The sequence below is a fragment of the Loxodonta africana genome, chromosome 17 (assembly GCF_030014295.1).
Source record: "Loxodonta africana isolate mLoxAfr1 chromosome 17, mLoxAfr1.hap2, whole genome shotgun sequence".
NCBI lineage: Eukaryota > Metazoa > Chordata > Mammalia > Proboscidea > Elephantidae > Loxodonta > Loxodonta africana.
In genome coordinates this window covers 69,926,902-69,944,059 of record NC_087358.1, presented here as the reverse complement: position 1 = coordinate 69,944,059, position 17,158 = coordinate 69,926,902, and the positions used below count along the sequence as shown (strand labels likewise).

The window sequence follows — 17,158 nt, the reverse complement described above, 5'->3', positions numbered from 1 at the left end:
ATGCACACAAGAAATCTGACCATTTATTGGGACATTTTAGAAGTGACTTCAAAAACAGCCTCATTATCTTATAGTCTGATAAAACTAAAGCAACACCTTCAATTGGAGTTTAAAACATGAACGAGCAGGAAGGAACCCACTACTGTGAAGCTTCATTCTATCTTAAATTCACATTCTTTTGAAAGAAATACATGTGTACTAGACATAAGGAAATAAACATTTCAGTTTCCTTACCTGTTGTGTTCCATCTGCACTTACAATAGGGGCAGACAGAAGAGAAATATCACTACTTAAAATCTGAGTTGTATCCAGTAGTGGTGGATGTTCTGCCATTATCAATAAGACATTAATATACCGGATAACCCTCCAACTCTGAAAAACAAAAATATATAGCCATTTGTGTGTACATCTTTAAAATACAATAAATATAATACATTTAAGATTTATCTCAATCTTTAACCTAAAAAAATTCTTTTCAATGGAAATTCTACAGTACTTTTGACTACCTTTTTTCAATCAATAGACCATTTTTATTGAGTATTAAAGGAAATATATTTATTAACCAACTACCATCAACTTATACAGTGAACTAAGGTATATTAAAACTCACATAGCAGCTGCTTCTATTAAAATTCCATGTCTGTGTGTCTCTCTACCCCTTGTCTTTCCATTTATATCTATACAAAACTCATTGAATTTAACCACTACTTCTTGAAAAAGAAAAAGAAAAAAAAAATTTTTTTTTTCTTTTTCAGCAGAACACAGGGATAAAAAACAGAAAAACCAAATCTGTTACACTGAGTCGATTCCAACTCCTGGGACAGGCACTAAAATATGACATCTGAGTGAGGCAACTCTACTGATATTTTCCTATGACCAGAGAAGGTACCCAATTCCCCTCATCATCACCCTATTTGGCTTTAGGAACAACTCAAGAAATTAGGATTTCTCACCAATTTTTCAGACAAAACAAAAGAGCAGAGAAATGTGCTTAGAATTAGGATAAGAATCTTCAAGTTTAAAGTTTAAGTTTAAGTTTTAAGCTTTGACATTAGTCACTATATCATTCTAGTCTTACTGTTCTTTTCTAAGTGACACCTACTTTACAATAAACCAAATCATTTCAGTGATATTCAAAAATCTTTAACTGTAGACACAGTGTCATTTAAAAAGACGCGATGTAAGAAATATTAGTCTACCATATATAATGTCAACCAAAACAATGTCAGCAAATTACATGTCAAGATAAGCACAATTAAGCACAAAAGAAAACTTTATTGAATCTACACCAGAAGACAAAAATAAAAAAAAACATTTTTGGATGCTTGCAGCATTCTGCAATTCATCATCAGTTAAGGGTCAAGATGTTTAACTTTTTTAAGATATTAAATTCATGTTATTTATTTTAAAATCTTAAATCTATGCAGAAACTCTGATATAAACTGATGTAATCTGAAAACAATTTTCTATTTAAATATGTAAAAACTGCTATAAGATTTTTTAAAATATCCAATACAGGTATCTACTTTAAGATTTTATATTTAAGACCATATAAAATGTATGGAACATTTTATATGTAGCTATCTCATAAAAGCACAAGTCATTTAAAAATGTTTGCATACATAAAAGGGCAAATTTAACTTACTCCATATTGTTATATTTCTTAAAGTCCAATAAAATCACTGAGCACCTTAAAAAGTGTCATATTATTTTCCTCTGTGACATATATAAAGAATTTTAAGATGGGAAACAGCCAATGTATTCTTTACCTCTTGTATGTCACAAGAAGAAACATTTCAGGAAGTTAACTCAGAATTAACCAAAGAGATTTTCTAAGTGATTCATTTTTATAATCAGAAAATTAAAAAAAAAAAAAAACCACTGCGCACTTTTTTTAATTTTACCGTTAAATTCTATTATAGTTTTTACATAATATGTTTAGCTAAAACTACTGACCACCCTTCTTACTTAAATTTTAGAACACAATGCTAAAGATACAATCATAGTTTCGCTTAGGGAGACAGACTAGAAACTTTTCAAATAGCAACAAGGATTTCTTCTGAAAGTCCTGTTCACTCCAAGCACAGTGCTATTATAGACTGCATCTGGAGCCACATGCTGTATTTTAATGTTATCATTTCACTTAAGATGCTATCTATAATTTTATTCTTTTAAAACTACAGCACATCAAGAATTTCATTAATGAACTGGTTTCTTCTATGGCCATATCCATCACATCGTATGTATAAAGTCAGTTTTATTTAAACTTGCAAACTGGAAACTTAAATCTCCAACTCAAATGCTGCATTTGGAGTCCTGGTGGCACAACTACAAATTCCTTTCATTCTTATGTGGAGGATATTGTCAGTTTCTTCTCTGAATCAATTCCTTTTAATTTTGTGACTGCTCCCCACATCCTTATCTGATCTCGTGACCCACAAACATCCTCCTGTTTTTAAGCTATATACCTATTTTTTATAACGTAATATTTAATATATGCAAAAATGTGTAAGGACTAAAGTACGGCTGTTGTTGCTAACGCTGTGTGCCGTCTGAAAACCATGAATCCACCACCAAATTTAAGAAATGGCTAGTAAGACTGTGTTTTGTTGTTGAGCATATACACAACAAAACATGCATCAATTCAACAGTTTCTATATGTACAATTCAGTGACACTGATTACACGCTTTGAGTTGTGCAATCATTCTCACCCCCTTTTTCTGAGTTGTTCCTCCCCCATTAACATAAACTCACTGCCCCCCCCACTAAGGTCCTATTCTAACCTTTCGAGTTGTTATTGTCAATTTAATTCCATATACCAAAACCAAACCACATCTGTTGTCCTTTAGTGGACTCTGACTCATGGCAATCCTGTAGCACAGAGCAGAACTGCCCCATAGCACTTTCAAGGCTGTAATCTTTAAGGAAGCAAATTGCCACATCTTTCTCCCATGGAGCGGGCTGGTAAGTTGGAACTGCCGACCTCTGGGTTAGCAGCTGGTCTCTTAACTACTTTGCCACCAGGGTTCCTTTGATGCCCTATAGACAGTTCTTAAAAGAGCATCATGCACAAGGCAGACCTGTTTTTTACTGGTTAAGCTAAACTATTACTAATACTGTTTAAACTATTATATGTTCCACTACAATCTCATCTCTATAGCTTTACCCCTAAAAGGTCATCATAATTCCAAATTTTACATTTATTATTCTCATTTTTCTTTTCTTTCTTTGATAATTCTCAACTCATGTATATCTCTAAATAATTTGCTTGCTTTTGAGCTTTATTTTTAAAAATGGTATCATATTTGGTATGGTTTTCTACAATAAGCTTTTTTTCCCCCACTTAACCTTGTGTTTCTAAGTTATCCATGTTGATGAGTACAGGAGGCGCTTACTCCTTCTCATACATTCCATTTTATGATTTACCACTATTTATCCAGACTCCTGCCAAAGGTCATTTGGAGTGTTTCCAGTTCTTTTACTATTATGAATAATGGTGTTTTTAACATTTTTGAACATGTCTCCAAGTGCGCATGTGCAAGAGCATTGTAGGAATACAAATGCTGAAACGTTAGGTATAAGCCAATGACAAACTCTATTCCAAGGTGGTTCTAACAGTTTTTTTGTTTCAATAATAGTGTACAGATGTTCTCATTCTCCTACATTCTCAACAACACTTCATACTGTCAAAATTTTCATGTTGTAAAATTTAGTGGATATAAAATTGTATCTCATTGGAGGTCAAAATTTGCATTTCTGTGAGGATGAGAACCTTTTCAATATATGTTTATAGGCCATTCATGCTTGTTTTTCCTTATGCTAATACCAAATATATTTACAATAAATCTTAATATCTAGAAGAACTAGTCCTCTCATCTTGTTCTCTAAGAATTTTAGAGTCAGCTTGTTTTACAACAAATCTTTTTTAGGCCCAAATGGTTTCACCTGTGTATTTTACCAAACATTTAAGGAAGAAATAACATTGATCTTATACAAACTATCTCATGAGGACAACATAACCTGATACAAAACTTGACATAAGGAAAAAAAAACTTCCAGGCCAATCTCTCTCATGAACAGAGATGTAAGAATTCCAAACAAAAAATTAGCAAACCAAATTATGCAATGTATTAAAAAGATAATGTATCTATCAAAAAATGAACCGAGGACTTGAACAGACATTTCACTAAAGAATATTCAAATGATCAAGAACATGAAAAGATGTTTGACATTATTAAAAATTTATATACATATATTTTAGCCATTAAAAAAAAAAAAAAACCAAACCCATTGCTGTTGAGTCGATTTTGACTCATTAGCTATTAGAAAGATACAAATCAAAATCACAATGAGATACCACCTCAATCCTATTAGAAAAGCAATAGAAAAAAAAAAGGAAATAATAGGTGTTGGTAAGGCTGTGGAAACACTGGATCCCTCATCCACTGCTGGTGTGAATGTAAAATGGAAGAGCCACTCTGGAAAACAGTTGGGTCATTCCTCAGAAAGTTTAACATAGAACTACCATATGTCCCAGCAATTCCAATTCTAAGTATATACCAAGAAGAAGTGAAATTGAGTATTAATCAGCCATAAGGAGAAACGAAGTCCTGATGCATGCCACAACATGGATGAACCTTGAAAACCTTACGTTGTTGTTAGGTGCCATCAAATTGGTTCCGACTCATAGCAACCCTATGTACAACAGAATCTAACTGCCTGGTCCTGCGCCATCCTCACAATCATTGTTATGCTTAAGCCCACTGTTGCAGCCACTCCGCCAATTCACCTCATTGAGGACCTTTCTCTTTTTTGTTGACCCTCTACTTTACCAAGCATGATGTCCTCCTCCAGGGACTAATCCCTCCTGACAACATGTCCAAAGTATCTGAGACTTAGTGTCGCCATCCTTGCTTCTAAGGAGCATCCTGGATGTACTTCTTCCAAGACAGATTTGTTTGTTCTTTTGGCAGTCCATGGTATATTCAATATTCTTCACCCACACCACAATTCAAAGGCGTCAATTCTTCTTCGGTCTTCCTTATTCATTGTTCAGCTTTCACATGCATAGGAGGCAGCTGACAAGACCATGGATAGGGTCAGGAGCGCCTTAGTCTTCAAGGTGACCTATTTCCTTTTCAACCCTTCAAAGAGGTCTTTTGCAGCAGATTTGCCCAATGCAATGTGTCTTTTGATTTCTTGACTGCTGTTTCCATGGGTGTTGATTGTGTATCCAAGGAAAATGAAATCCTTGACAACTTAAATCTTTTCCCTATTTATCACTATGTTGCTTATTGGTCCAGTTGTGAGGATTTTTGTTTTATGCTGAGGTGTAAGAAACAATGCCCCACTGCTATTCATAAGATTTTCACTGGCTAAATCTTTTCAGAAGTAGACTGCTGAGTCCTTCTTCCTAGTCTGTCTTAGTCTGGAAGCTCAGCTGAAACCTGTCCACCATGGGTGATGCTGGTATCTGAATACCGGTGGCACAGCATCCAGCATCAGAGCAATACACCAGCCTCGGCAGTACCACAAAAACCTTATACTGAGCAAAATAAGTAAGTTGCAAAAGGACAAATACTATATGATTTCACCTGAAATAAGAAAATATACAGAAATCAAAAATTATTAGTGGTAATTAGGGGTAAGAGGGAAGGGGAATGGGGAACTTCTGTTTAGGGGGCATTGAGTTTACATTAATGGTGGTAGAATAATTTGGTAAAGGATAGTGAGAATGGTTCCACGACTGGAAGAATGTAATCAACGTCACTGAATTATATACAGAGAAACTGCTGAATTGGTGTATGTTTTCTTGTGTATATTTTCACCAAAAAAAAAAAAAAAAAGATAACATACAAAAAGAATTGGGTTATTCTAGGGATACAAGGTTGATTTAACACTCAAAAATTAATCAATGCCAATTCTGCTCCCAAGTAGGAGGTTAACAGATCATTGTAGAAACAACAATTACAAAACTGTATTTTTAAAGGTATCAGAGAGCTCTGGCAGCAATGACAAAGGTGAGCTAATGACTGCTAGTCATTTTATTTTCCTGGGAGCATTTGTCTGATTCTAATTGCTGATCAGGCTTGGACCAGGCAAAAAGCCTCAGCTAAAGTAAAGAGAAACCTTTTGGTGGTCATAAGAGACTGGAGTGACAAATTAGAAAATCAAGGGTAGGGGCAGGTTAACCAGTAAGCAAGGTACACACACTGGCTTACTTGTGCTTACTTACTAATCTGTAGTACACAATTTCACATATTTGTGCTTACTAATTAATCTGTAGTGCACAATTTCACATGGGTTTCACCACATGATGTGTGATGATGTCCTTCATCCATTATGAAAAATCTATGGCCATTATCTCTTCAAATATTGCTTCTGTCCCATTCTCTCTCCTTTCCTGCTAGAATTCTTAATGCTGGGTTAATTGGCTATCTACATTAAATAAAAAAGAAAAACTTGACTCTACCTCCTCACACCATACACAAAAATTAATGACAGACAAATCTGGGGCAATTTGGGCATCAAAATAAATAACGATGGTAAAGGAATATAAGTGCTGAATATATACTGAATAAGTAAGAACTCATGTGCCTACACTGATATAAATAAATAAGAATAGGAAGCTCTTAGAGTACATTGACGATAAATTTAGAAGGAATGATGGAATCGAAAAATCACCATTTTCCAAATACCATCACAATAACTGATTCAGAGAAGAATCATAAATGAATGCTAAAATCAGGGGGTGAAAGTTTGAGGAGTAACAGGACAGTAACGTAATTTCAAAGTCTATCCCTATGTTTAAAAAAAAAAAAAAAAGCTGCTGTGGAGACAATTCTGACTCATGGTAACCCCACAGTTGTTAGAGTACAACTGTGCTCCATAGGATTTTCAATGGCTGATTTTTCCGAAGCAGACCACCAGGCCTTTCTTCCAAGGCACCTCTGGGTGGAATCTAACCAACTTTTCAGTTACCAGCTGAGCATGTTAATTATTTGCTTCACCCAGGAACTCCTCTCCCCCATAACACTTACTGATTACAAAGAGTAAATAAAGGAATAATTTTACGTAGAGATGCTCAGCAGACACCACATTAACCCAATGATCTAAGTTAACATGTCCAGTAATGATATTAATCAACAGCATGTACCTCCTGAAATTATACACTGAGAAGAACTCAGTATCACTTCCGTAGTATTCCCGCCAAAAGTGCATAGCCTGAATATAATTGTGCAGAAGCATCAGACAAACACAAATTGAGGGCCAGTCTAGAAAATAACTGGACTACACTGTTCAAAAATATCAAGATCATGAAATTCAAGGAAAAACTAAGGAATGCTCTAGATTAAAAATACTAAAGACATATGAGAACTGAATGTAACTCATCATCTTGGGTTTTCTTTCACTATAAAGAACATTCTCGTGATAAGTGGCAAAAACTGAACAAGGTCTATGGATTAGACAACGGTATTTTGTCAAAGATCATTTCCAGATTTTGATCATTGTACTGTGGTTATGTAAGAGAAGTCTTTATTTTTTTTTTTAGAAATATACACTGAAGAATTCAGTGGCAAAGGGGATCACATCTACAACTTACTCTAAAACGGTTCAGTAAAAAATTCTACACGCAAACATGTACTATTGTGCTGGTAATACAGTTTTCTGGAGAAAAAAAAAAGTAGTGTTTACCAATTTCCATGGAGTAAATACTTCCATCTTGGCTAATTTCAAGCTACCAATAGTTGAAAAATCAACCTGCAAATATCTAAATTTTTAACAATCATCTTTTGTATGCAAGCACAAGCTCACTTTAGTATATCACTGTTTCTATCTACTGCCTATGTCATAATAGTATAGTAAGATATTAACATTTGGGGAATGTAGGTGAAGAATACCTGGAAATCTCTGTAACTCTTTCGTAAGTCTGAAATGATGTCAAAATAAACAGTATTTTTTTAAACTAATGCCAGATAGACTGCAGATCTGAATGTAAAAGGTAGAACAAAAACGCCTCTAAAAGATAATGCAGAAAAATATCTTCATTACCTTGGGACGGAAAATATTCTGAAGCAGTTTATGTATAAAAACATAGTTCTTAAACCATAAAGAAAAAGAATAAACTGGACTTCATTAAAATTAAAAACTACTATTGATTAAAAATATCTTTAATAGAATGAAAAGGCAAACTACAGAATGAGATTTTTTTTATGTACAACATATAAAACTGAAAAAGAACACATATTTAGAATACATATATAAAAAAAAAAGCCTTCTACAAATTGATTTTTTTTAAAAAAGACAACCCAACAGAAAATGGGCAAGAGACTTGAATAGGCTCTTTACAAAAGTAGAAATTCAAGAGGCCAACAAACATATAAAAAGATTCTCAACCTCATTAATCATCAGGAAAAAGTGAATTAAGAACATACTACTACAAACTCACTAGAATGAGAAAAATGAAAAAGTCTGGTAATACCAAGTGTTATGTTATACAGCAACTGCATACATATGGAGTGGGAGTGAAAACTCATAAAATCACTCTGGAAAACTGTCTGATATCATCTCTTAACACTAACATATATATACCCTATTACCCAGTTATGGTCCAGCTATTAGACTCCTAGTATCAACCAAAAAGAACTGCATGCACATAGCACTGAAGGACAAATACAAGGAAGTTCACAGCAGCACCAAACAACCACACTTTTTTGAGAGTAAAAGATAATTGTGGCCAATTAATTCAATGAAAAAATGAATGAACTGACACAGAGAACAACATAGATAAATTTTACAAATACAATGTGAATGTAAAAAGATACAAAAAGAATACACGCTGCACAAATAGATCAAATTCGTCTATGGTCTTAAAAGTCAGGATAACAATTGCCTTTACGGAGAGAGACGAATAGGGACTGGGGGCTGGGGCAAGAAGGCAGTTTCTGAGGTACTGGTACTTTTCTATGTCATGACCTGGGTGGCTGTTACGTGGTAATTACAGTTAGATTATTCATCGAGCTGTACACTGATACATATGCACTTCCCTGTGTGTATTATGAAAACAAAAACCAAACCACACCAGTTTCTGTCAAGTTGACTCCAACTCATGCAACCCTCTGCATGTCAGAATAGAACTGTGCTCCACAGGGTTTTCAGTGGCTGATTTTTTGTAAGTAGATCACCAGGCCTTTCTTTCAAGGTACCTCTGGGTAGGTAAGTTTTGGTTAGCAGCAAGCGTGTTAACCATTTGTCCCACCCAGGAATTCCATGTATGCTTCAATAAAATTATTTCTAAAAATTAAAATGATGCTTGACATAGGTTTTTGTAGGTGTCTTCATAAGGCTAACAGTTTCCTTCTATTGCTGGTGTACTAGAAACTTTTATCATGAATGGATGTTCAATTTTATCAAATACTTTCTTCTGTATCTGAGATGATATGCTTTTTTCTTCCTTTAATCTGTTAATCTGGTTAATACTTAAGGATTTCCTAATGTTAAATGCTTCTTGAACTCCAAGAATAAACTCAAGTTGGTATGATCTTTTATACCCTACTGGATATATTTGGTAATACTTGGTTAGGACTCCTTTGTTTTCATTACCTTCAATGAATTTGCTTGATAAAACACCAACCCTGATTAAACTAAACTCTGCACATACTTTGCACATGCAGCTGTGCTGCTAAACGTGACAGAGGATAACCACCATGCAAACTAGTCACTTTAGGCTGATATTCACTAACTTAAGTGAGTCCTTAGTGCTGTCTAGAAATTATATCTTCATTCTTTTAATCTCTTAGACAGGTATTTCATACCTTGTACTCTCTACAAAAACTCTGTCCTATAGGGTCACTAGGAGTCGGAATCGACTTGACGGCACTGGGTTTTCTGGGTTTACTCTCTACAAATGAGCCCTAATGGGGCAGTGGTCAGGCGCTTGGCTGCTAAACAAAAGGTCAGTGCTTCAACCCCACCAGCCACTCTGTGGGAGAAAGATGTGGCAGTCTGCTTCGGTGAAGATTACAGCCTTGGAAACCCAATGGGGCAGTTCTACTCTGCCCACAGGGTCTCTATGAGTCGGAGTTGACTCATGGCAACAGGTTTGTTTTTGTTTTTTTGATACTCTCTAAAGTTTCTTTCTATCCTTACTAGCATTAGAAAATAAGGAGCCATGGTGGTGCAACCATTAAGCCCTCTGCTGCTAACTGAAAGGTTGGCAGTTTGAAACCACCTAGCAGCTTCAGAGGAGAAAGACCAGGAGGTCTGCTCTTGTACAGATTACAACCTAGAAAACCCTATGAGACAGTTCTACTTTGTCTCATGGCATAACTACGAGTTGAAAATCAACTAAAAGGCACTTAACAATATTAGGAAATAGAAACATTTAAGAAAAAACCTCCACAAGTTCCTTTCACCACATATACCCATGAATCTGCATTTGTTCGTATATATACTACATCTTTTCTCCACTCACTTTGTATCAACTAGCTTCTAGCTACCCCAACCACTCCTTCATTAGTGCCCATTCTTCCCTGCCTGCCTAAGGACAATGCTCTAGCAACAGGCTTCTCTCTCTTATGCATCATTGATTTTTCCCCTCTACTAGCTTACTCTCTTGGAAAAACAAATATTTGGTGTCTTGTATCTTAAAAAAAAAAAAAAAGAAACTTTCCATGGACTCCTACTTCTGGTCCAGATGAAGTAACAGGGATAGGAGTTATTCTCCTGCCTGAAATAACTAAAAAACAGTAAAAATATAACAGAGCTTCTCAGTCTTGGCACTACTGACATTTTGGGCTGGACAACTCTTTGTTATGGGGATATGTCCTTTGCAATGCAGGGTATTTAGCAGCATCCCTGGCCTGCACCTCGATTGTGACAACCAAAAATGCCTCCAGACGTTGCCAAATGAGTCTGGGGGTGGGGAGGCCTAAATCGCCCTCACCCCTATTGAGAGAACCACTGAAATATAAACGGTAGTTTACAAGACACTGGGGCATCAGGCAAAGAAGGACAGCGATCCCTAACAGATAAGAAATATATGAGATGAGTCCTATGATTGTCTCAGCTTCTTGCCTTGAGAAAGTTTCTAGGCTACAGAGCAGAGAATAGGAGCCCAAGAAAGGCCAGAGGACTCCAAGTTGAGGACTCCATAGTTGACAGTCTGGGGAAACTGGGCAAAGTTTGCAAGACAGATTACCAGAGAGGAGAGCTAGACAGAATAAAACTCTGAAAATCTGCAGATACTCCCTCTCAAGTATTCAGCTAAGTGCTACTGATTATTGCATGCATGTGAGGAAACTATGCAAGACCAGGAGGAAAAAAAGACTATCTCATGGGGTTAGAAGTAACAGTGCCCGACACACAAGGCCAGAAATTGTACCTGTCTCCCCTGGAAAGCCTCCTAATTCACAGGGCACTGAGAAGAATACAGAGAAGGTCTTACTTCAGCAGTGGGGAATAATTAACCCCACAATGAGCACTGTCCCATTCCTGCTTAACAAATCTTAAAAGCAAGACTTGAAAGTATCAGACTGTTTCCAAAAAACATAACTGTATACCAGATCAAAGCTCAATAACGTTTTGAGGAATACAGAAATATCCAGCAACCGACAAGATAAAATTCACAATGTACAGCATTCAATAAAAAAAACTATCAGATATGAAAGAAATTATGTCCCACATGAGGAGAAAAATCAACTAATCAAAACCTACCTAGAACTGACACATATATTAGAATTAGTAGACAAGGAAATTAAAACCAGTATTAAGATCGTATACCATGTGTTCAAAAAAGTTAAGTAGAAATATGGAACAAATCAAGCTTGTTGATGTTGTTGTTATTTGCCCTGGAGTAGATTCTAACACATGGAGACCCCATGTGTGCAGAGTAGAACTGCTCCACAGGTTTTTCAATGGCTGTGAAGCAGATGCCATGCCTGTCTTCTGAGATACCTCCGGGTGGGTCTGAACTGCCAACTTTTCGGTTAGTAGTCCTGCGTGTCACCATTTGCACCACTCAGGGACTCCTAAGGCAAGCTTATAGAGATTAACAACTATGTGTGAGATGAAAAGTACAATGAATGCAATTAATGGCAGATTAGACATTGCGGAAGAAAAGATTAGCGTACATGAATACATAGCAATGGAAACTGTTTAGAAAGAAACACACAGGGAAAAAAGAACAGAATATAAGTAAGCTATAAACCCAGTGCCGTCAAGTTGATTCCGACTCATAGCGACCCTATAGGACAGAGTAGAACTGCCCCATAGAGCTTCCAAGGAGCGCCTGGCAGATTCCAACTGCCAACCGTTTGGTTAGCAGCCGTAGCACTTAACCACTACGCCACCAGGGTTTCCAAGTAAGCTACAGGACAATTTAAATAAGCCTAATATACATGCAACTGGAATCCCCCAGGAGCACAGAAAAAAATATATTAAGAATGAAGAAATGGCTAAAACATTTCCAAATGTGGTAAAGAAACAAAAAAATAAAAGCCAGGAGATTGAAGAAGCTCGGCAAACCCCAAGCACAGAAAACACAAAGAAAACTACACCAAGGACATCAAAATCAAACTACTCAAGATTAGTGGGCAAAAATTCTGAAAAGCAGTCACAAAAATATACATATATACACAAAGGATAATTTTTTGTTGTTATAAGCAATACAAGGAAGACAGTGAAGCAAAATCTTTAAAGTACTGAAAGACTGTCAGCCTAGAATTCTTTACCCAGTGAAAACATCTTTCAAAAATGAAGATGTCATAAAAATAACCTCAGATATAGTAAAGCTGAAAGAATTCATTATGCACAGACACCCATTACAAAAAATGTTAAAGGAAGTCCTTTCGGCAGAAGGAAAATACCAAATGGAAACTTGTGTCTACCAAAGAAATGAAGTGTATTATAAAGGTAAACATTTAAGTTTTTTTATTATTAAATTTTTAAAAAAGGTATTTGTTTTAACAAAAATAGTAATAATGTATTACAGACTTATATGTAAAAGACAGTCTTTTCATCGATGAAGCTTGAGCAACTGGACGTCTGTAAAAAAAAAAAAAATTTTTTTTGTGTAGGTTCATCAAAAAGCGAACTTTGATATAAACCTCATATCTTAGATAAAAATATGCCCTTTTAGCCATGGTCTTGTGGCTCCCACAAAATGACTGGGCGAGATTATGCAAAAAGGTGCTTGTGGTCCACCAAGGGGATTGGACAGCTTGCTAAAAATGCAAATAAGGTGTATGGAATCCTTTCGGGGGTGGGATCATGCAGATAAGGTCAGAGATACCTCCTCTTTCCAACCTTTTTACCAATTCTGACACCAGCTGCTCCTCCCATGGCACTCTCTGCTTCTCTCACAATGGGATTGGTCAGTTTTGCCATCCCACAAGGCTTAAAGGAAGCCAACCCCAGAAACAGAGCGGGATCTCACTACGATCAAGAAGAAGAGTGCCAGGAGCGAGTGTGTCTTTTGAACCCAGGGTCACTGCACCGAGAATCTTCTAGACCCAGGAGGCAGAAAAAGTGGTAAAACCAGAGGTGCCCTGAAATGGTGAGAAGCGGCCGCAAGCACAGCAGGCTTTAGTGGCAGAGAAACGGCAGCAGCAGAACCAGGAGACAGGCACTAGATGGCACGGTGGGCTTCCTGGCTCATGGAGCATACCAACTCATGGAATAAGAGAGCTGAGGGCCTTTGGGTAGGAGGCTTTCTGGTGAAGCGGGGTGCCTCCGGGCAGTTATCAGCAGAACTAAAGAGCTTTGTAACACTAGCCTGAACAGGGCAGAGGCTGGGGCCAGGAAGAGCCCTGTATAGCAGAAAGGAGCTGAGAGAGTTGTCCTGCACTAAAGAGGGAGACTTTAACTACATGCTTCTTGATCCTGACCCCAAGTTTTAGTCCGCTGATAGTGATCCTCAGTTGTACCCTGCTATTTCCCTAATAAAGCCCGTAACTGTGAATATGATCTGTGAGTTCTGTGCGGCCACTGCAAAGAATTACCAAACCCAACAGAGAAGTAGAGAGTGCCGTGCAAGGAATGGCTGGTGTCAGAACTGGTAAAAAGGTTGGAGAGAGGAGGCATGTCTGACCTCCACCTCATAGGAATCAGCCTTGGGCTGATGTTGATGATGCCTCTCTACCCCCTAGTGAAGTCAGACAAAGTCCGATGCCAATCCATTTTAATGATGACAAAGAGTTCATATTTAGCATATATAAAGAACTTTGAAAACTCAACATGAATAATCCATTAGAAAATAGGCAAAAGACGTGAAAAGACATTTCACCAAAGAGGATATACAGATGGCAGGTAAGTACGGGGAAAGGTGTTCACATCACTAATCATTAAAAAAATACAAATTAAGACAATGATGAACTATCACCACACACCTATCACAAATACACAGCTAAAGTAAAAAAAACCAAAAAGTGGTAATAACTAATGCTGGCCAGGATGCAGAGCGAATGCGTTTCTCATGCACAGCTGGAGGGAATGGAAAATGGTACACCACTCTGAAAAACAGTTTGTCAGTTTCTCATAAAACCAGGCATATACTTAGGAAACAACCCATCAATCACACTCCGGGCATTTATTCCAGAGAAATGAAAACCTGTGACACAAAAACCTGTATATGAATGTTCACAGCAGCTGTACCTGTAATAGCCAAAATGTGAAAACAAATCAAATGTTCTTCAAAGAAACAAACTGCTGTTGGTATATCCATACAATAATAAAGAGCAATGGAATAAAACCCATCGCCATTGAGTCGATTCCCACTCATAGTTACCCTATAGGACAGAGTAGAACTGCTCCATGGGGTTTCCAAGGAACACCTGGTGGATTCGAACTACCGACCTTTTGGTTAGCAGCCAGACTCTTAACCACTAGTATTCATACAACTTGGATAGATTTCAAGAGCATTACGTAGAGTGAAAAAGTCAATTTCAAAAGGTTACATACATGCTGTATGATTTATTCACATAATATTCTTAAAATAACATTATGGAGAAAGAAAACAAATCAGTCTTTGCCAGGGATTAGGGATACGGTGGTGTGCTGTGAAGTTGCAATTACCATGGAATAGCATGAAGGCGTTCCTTTGTGATGATGGAACAGCTCTGTATCTTGATTGCAGGGGTGAGGTAGATGAATCTATATACCTGACAAAAGTTCATACAACTATACACACACAAATGAGCACATGCAACAGCTGGTGAAATCTGAATGAGATTTATAGATTTTATCAATGTCAATTGCCTAGTTTTGATACCGTACTATAGTTATGTTTAAGATGTTACCACTGGGGCAAGTTGGATAAAGCATACACTAGGCTCCTTTGTATTGTATTTGCAACTCCTGTGAGTGTAAAATTACTAAAAAAAAAAAAAAAGGGGTAATTAATACTGTGAAAAGACAAGCCAAAGATCAGCAGAAAATATATGTAAATCATATATTTTATAAAGGACTTCTATACAGAATATACAGATATTTCAAAATTCAATAATTAGACAGCAAACCCTAAATTAAAAATGGGCTAAGGATCTGACAAACACTTCACTAAAGCAGATGTAGAGATGGCCAAAAAAAAAAAAAACCAATAAGCACATGAAAAATGCTTTACCTCATTAGTCACTGTTGTTGTGTGTCGTCAAGTCGATTCCATGAAAACCACAAAACGATACTATTATACACCTACTAAAACAGCTAACTGTCAGTTTGTTGTACTATGGTTGCCTATGTGTTGCTATGATGCTGGAAGCTATGCCACCAGTCTTTCAAATACCAGCAGGGTTACCCATGGTGGACAGGTTTCAGCAGAGCTTCTAGACTAAGACTAAAAAGAAAGACCTGGAGATCTACTTCCAAAAATTACCCAGTGAAAACCTCATGGATCACAACAGAACACTGTCCAACTGTCTTGCTTTGTACACATCATTAGGAGAGATCAATCACTGGAGGAGGACACCATGTTTGGTGAAGTAGAGAGCCAAGGGAGTAGGAGACGCTTGGTGGGATGGATTGGCACAACAGCTGCAACGATGGACTCAAACATGCTGGTGACTATGAGGTTAATGCAGGACCATGCAACATTTTGTTGTGATGTACATAAGGCTGGCATGAGTCCGAGCCAACTCAGCAGCAGCTAATAACAGAACAGTTAAAATTTTAAAAACTGACCATGCCAAGTGTTGGTGAGGATGTGGAGCAACTGCAACACTCAAACATTGCTGATGGGTGGCTAAAATAACACAATCATTTCAGAAAACAGGTTTGTGGTTTCTTAAAAAGTCCAGAATATACCTGACCCAGACATTCCACTGCTATATATTTACTCAAGAGAAATTTGGGTATACAACATGTACACAAATATTCATAGCAACTTTCTTTATAATAGTCAAATAGTGAAAATAACCTGAATGCCCATCAACAGGTGAAGGAATAAACAAATCATGGTATAGCTGTATACTGGAGTATTATGCAGATATTAAAAAAAAGAAAAGAAGTCATAAATGCAACAGGATGAACATCAACATAATTATGCTGAGTGAAACAAGCCAGAGCCCCGCCCTCAAAAAAGAGTACATACTGTATGATTCTATTTATATAAATTCTAGTAAATGCAAAGTATTGAAAGAGGAATGACACTAGGCATACACTTATGAAACAACCCATCTTACAACACTATCTGATGTGATGGGCATGTTCAGTGCTCACAATACCATCTATACACTGATGCAGAAGAGGACGTGGAACCAGGGATATCATTGCTGATGTCAGGTGGATCCTGGCTGAAAGCCGAGAATACCAGAAAGATGTTTACCTATGTTTTATTGACTACGCAAAGGCATTTGACTGTGTCAATCATAAATTATGGATCACATTGTGAAGAATAGGAATTCCAGAACACTTAATTGTGCTCATAAGGAATGTGTACATAGATCAAGAGGCTGCTGTTTGGACAGAACAAGGGGATACTGAGTGGTTTAAAGTCAAGACAGGTATGCATCAAGGTTGTATCCTTTCACCGTACCTATTCAGTCCGTAGGCTGAGTAAATAATTCGAGAAGCTGGACTATCTGAGGAAACCCTGGTGGTGTAGTGGTTGAGTGCTACGACTGCTAACTAAAAGGTCAGCAGTCAAATCCACCAGGCACTCCT

The 17,158-nt window shown here is 37.0% G+C and overlaps 1 protein-coding gene across 5 annotated transcripts in view; it reads right to left on the bottom strand.

Annotated features, from left to right (window-relative positions):
* Positions 1 to 17,158, bottom strand: part of FNDC3A (fibronectin type III domain containing 3A) — a 232,976-nt gene that overhangs the window by 190,084 nt on the left and 25,734 nt on the right. For 3 of the 5 annotated variants that reach the window (XM_003412622.4, XM_064270144.1, XM_023551324.2), the window contains one exon: positions 235 to 372. The exons of 1 other annotated variant lie outside the window; for it this stretch is intronic. In XM_003412622.4, the coding sequence (XP_003412670.3) occupies positions 235 to 333 (99 nt within the window). In that variant the 5' untranslated portion in view covers positions 334 to 372. Of the gene's footprint in view, positions 1 to 234; positions 373 to 17,158 lie in introns of those variants that run through there. One more of the 5 variants, XM_023551328.2, reaches the window with a different exon arrangement.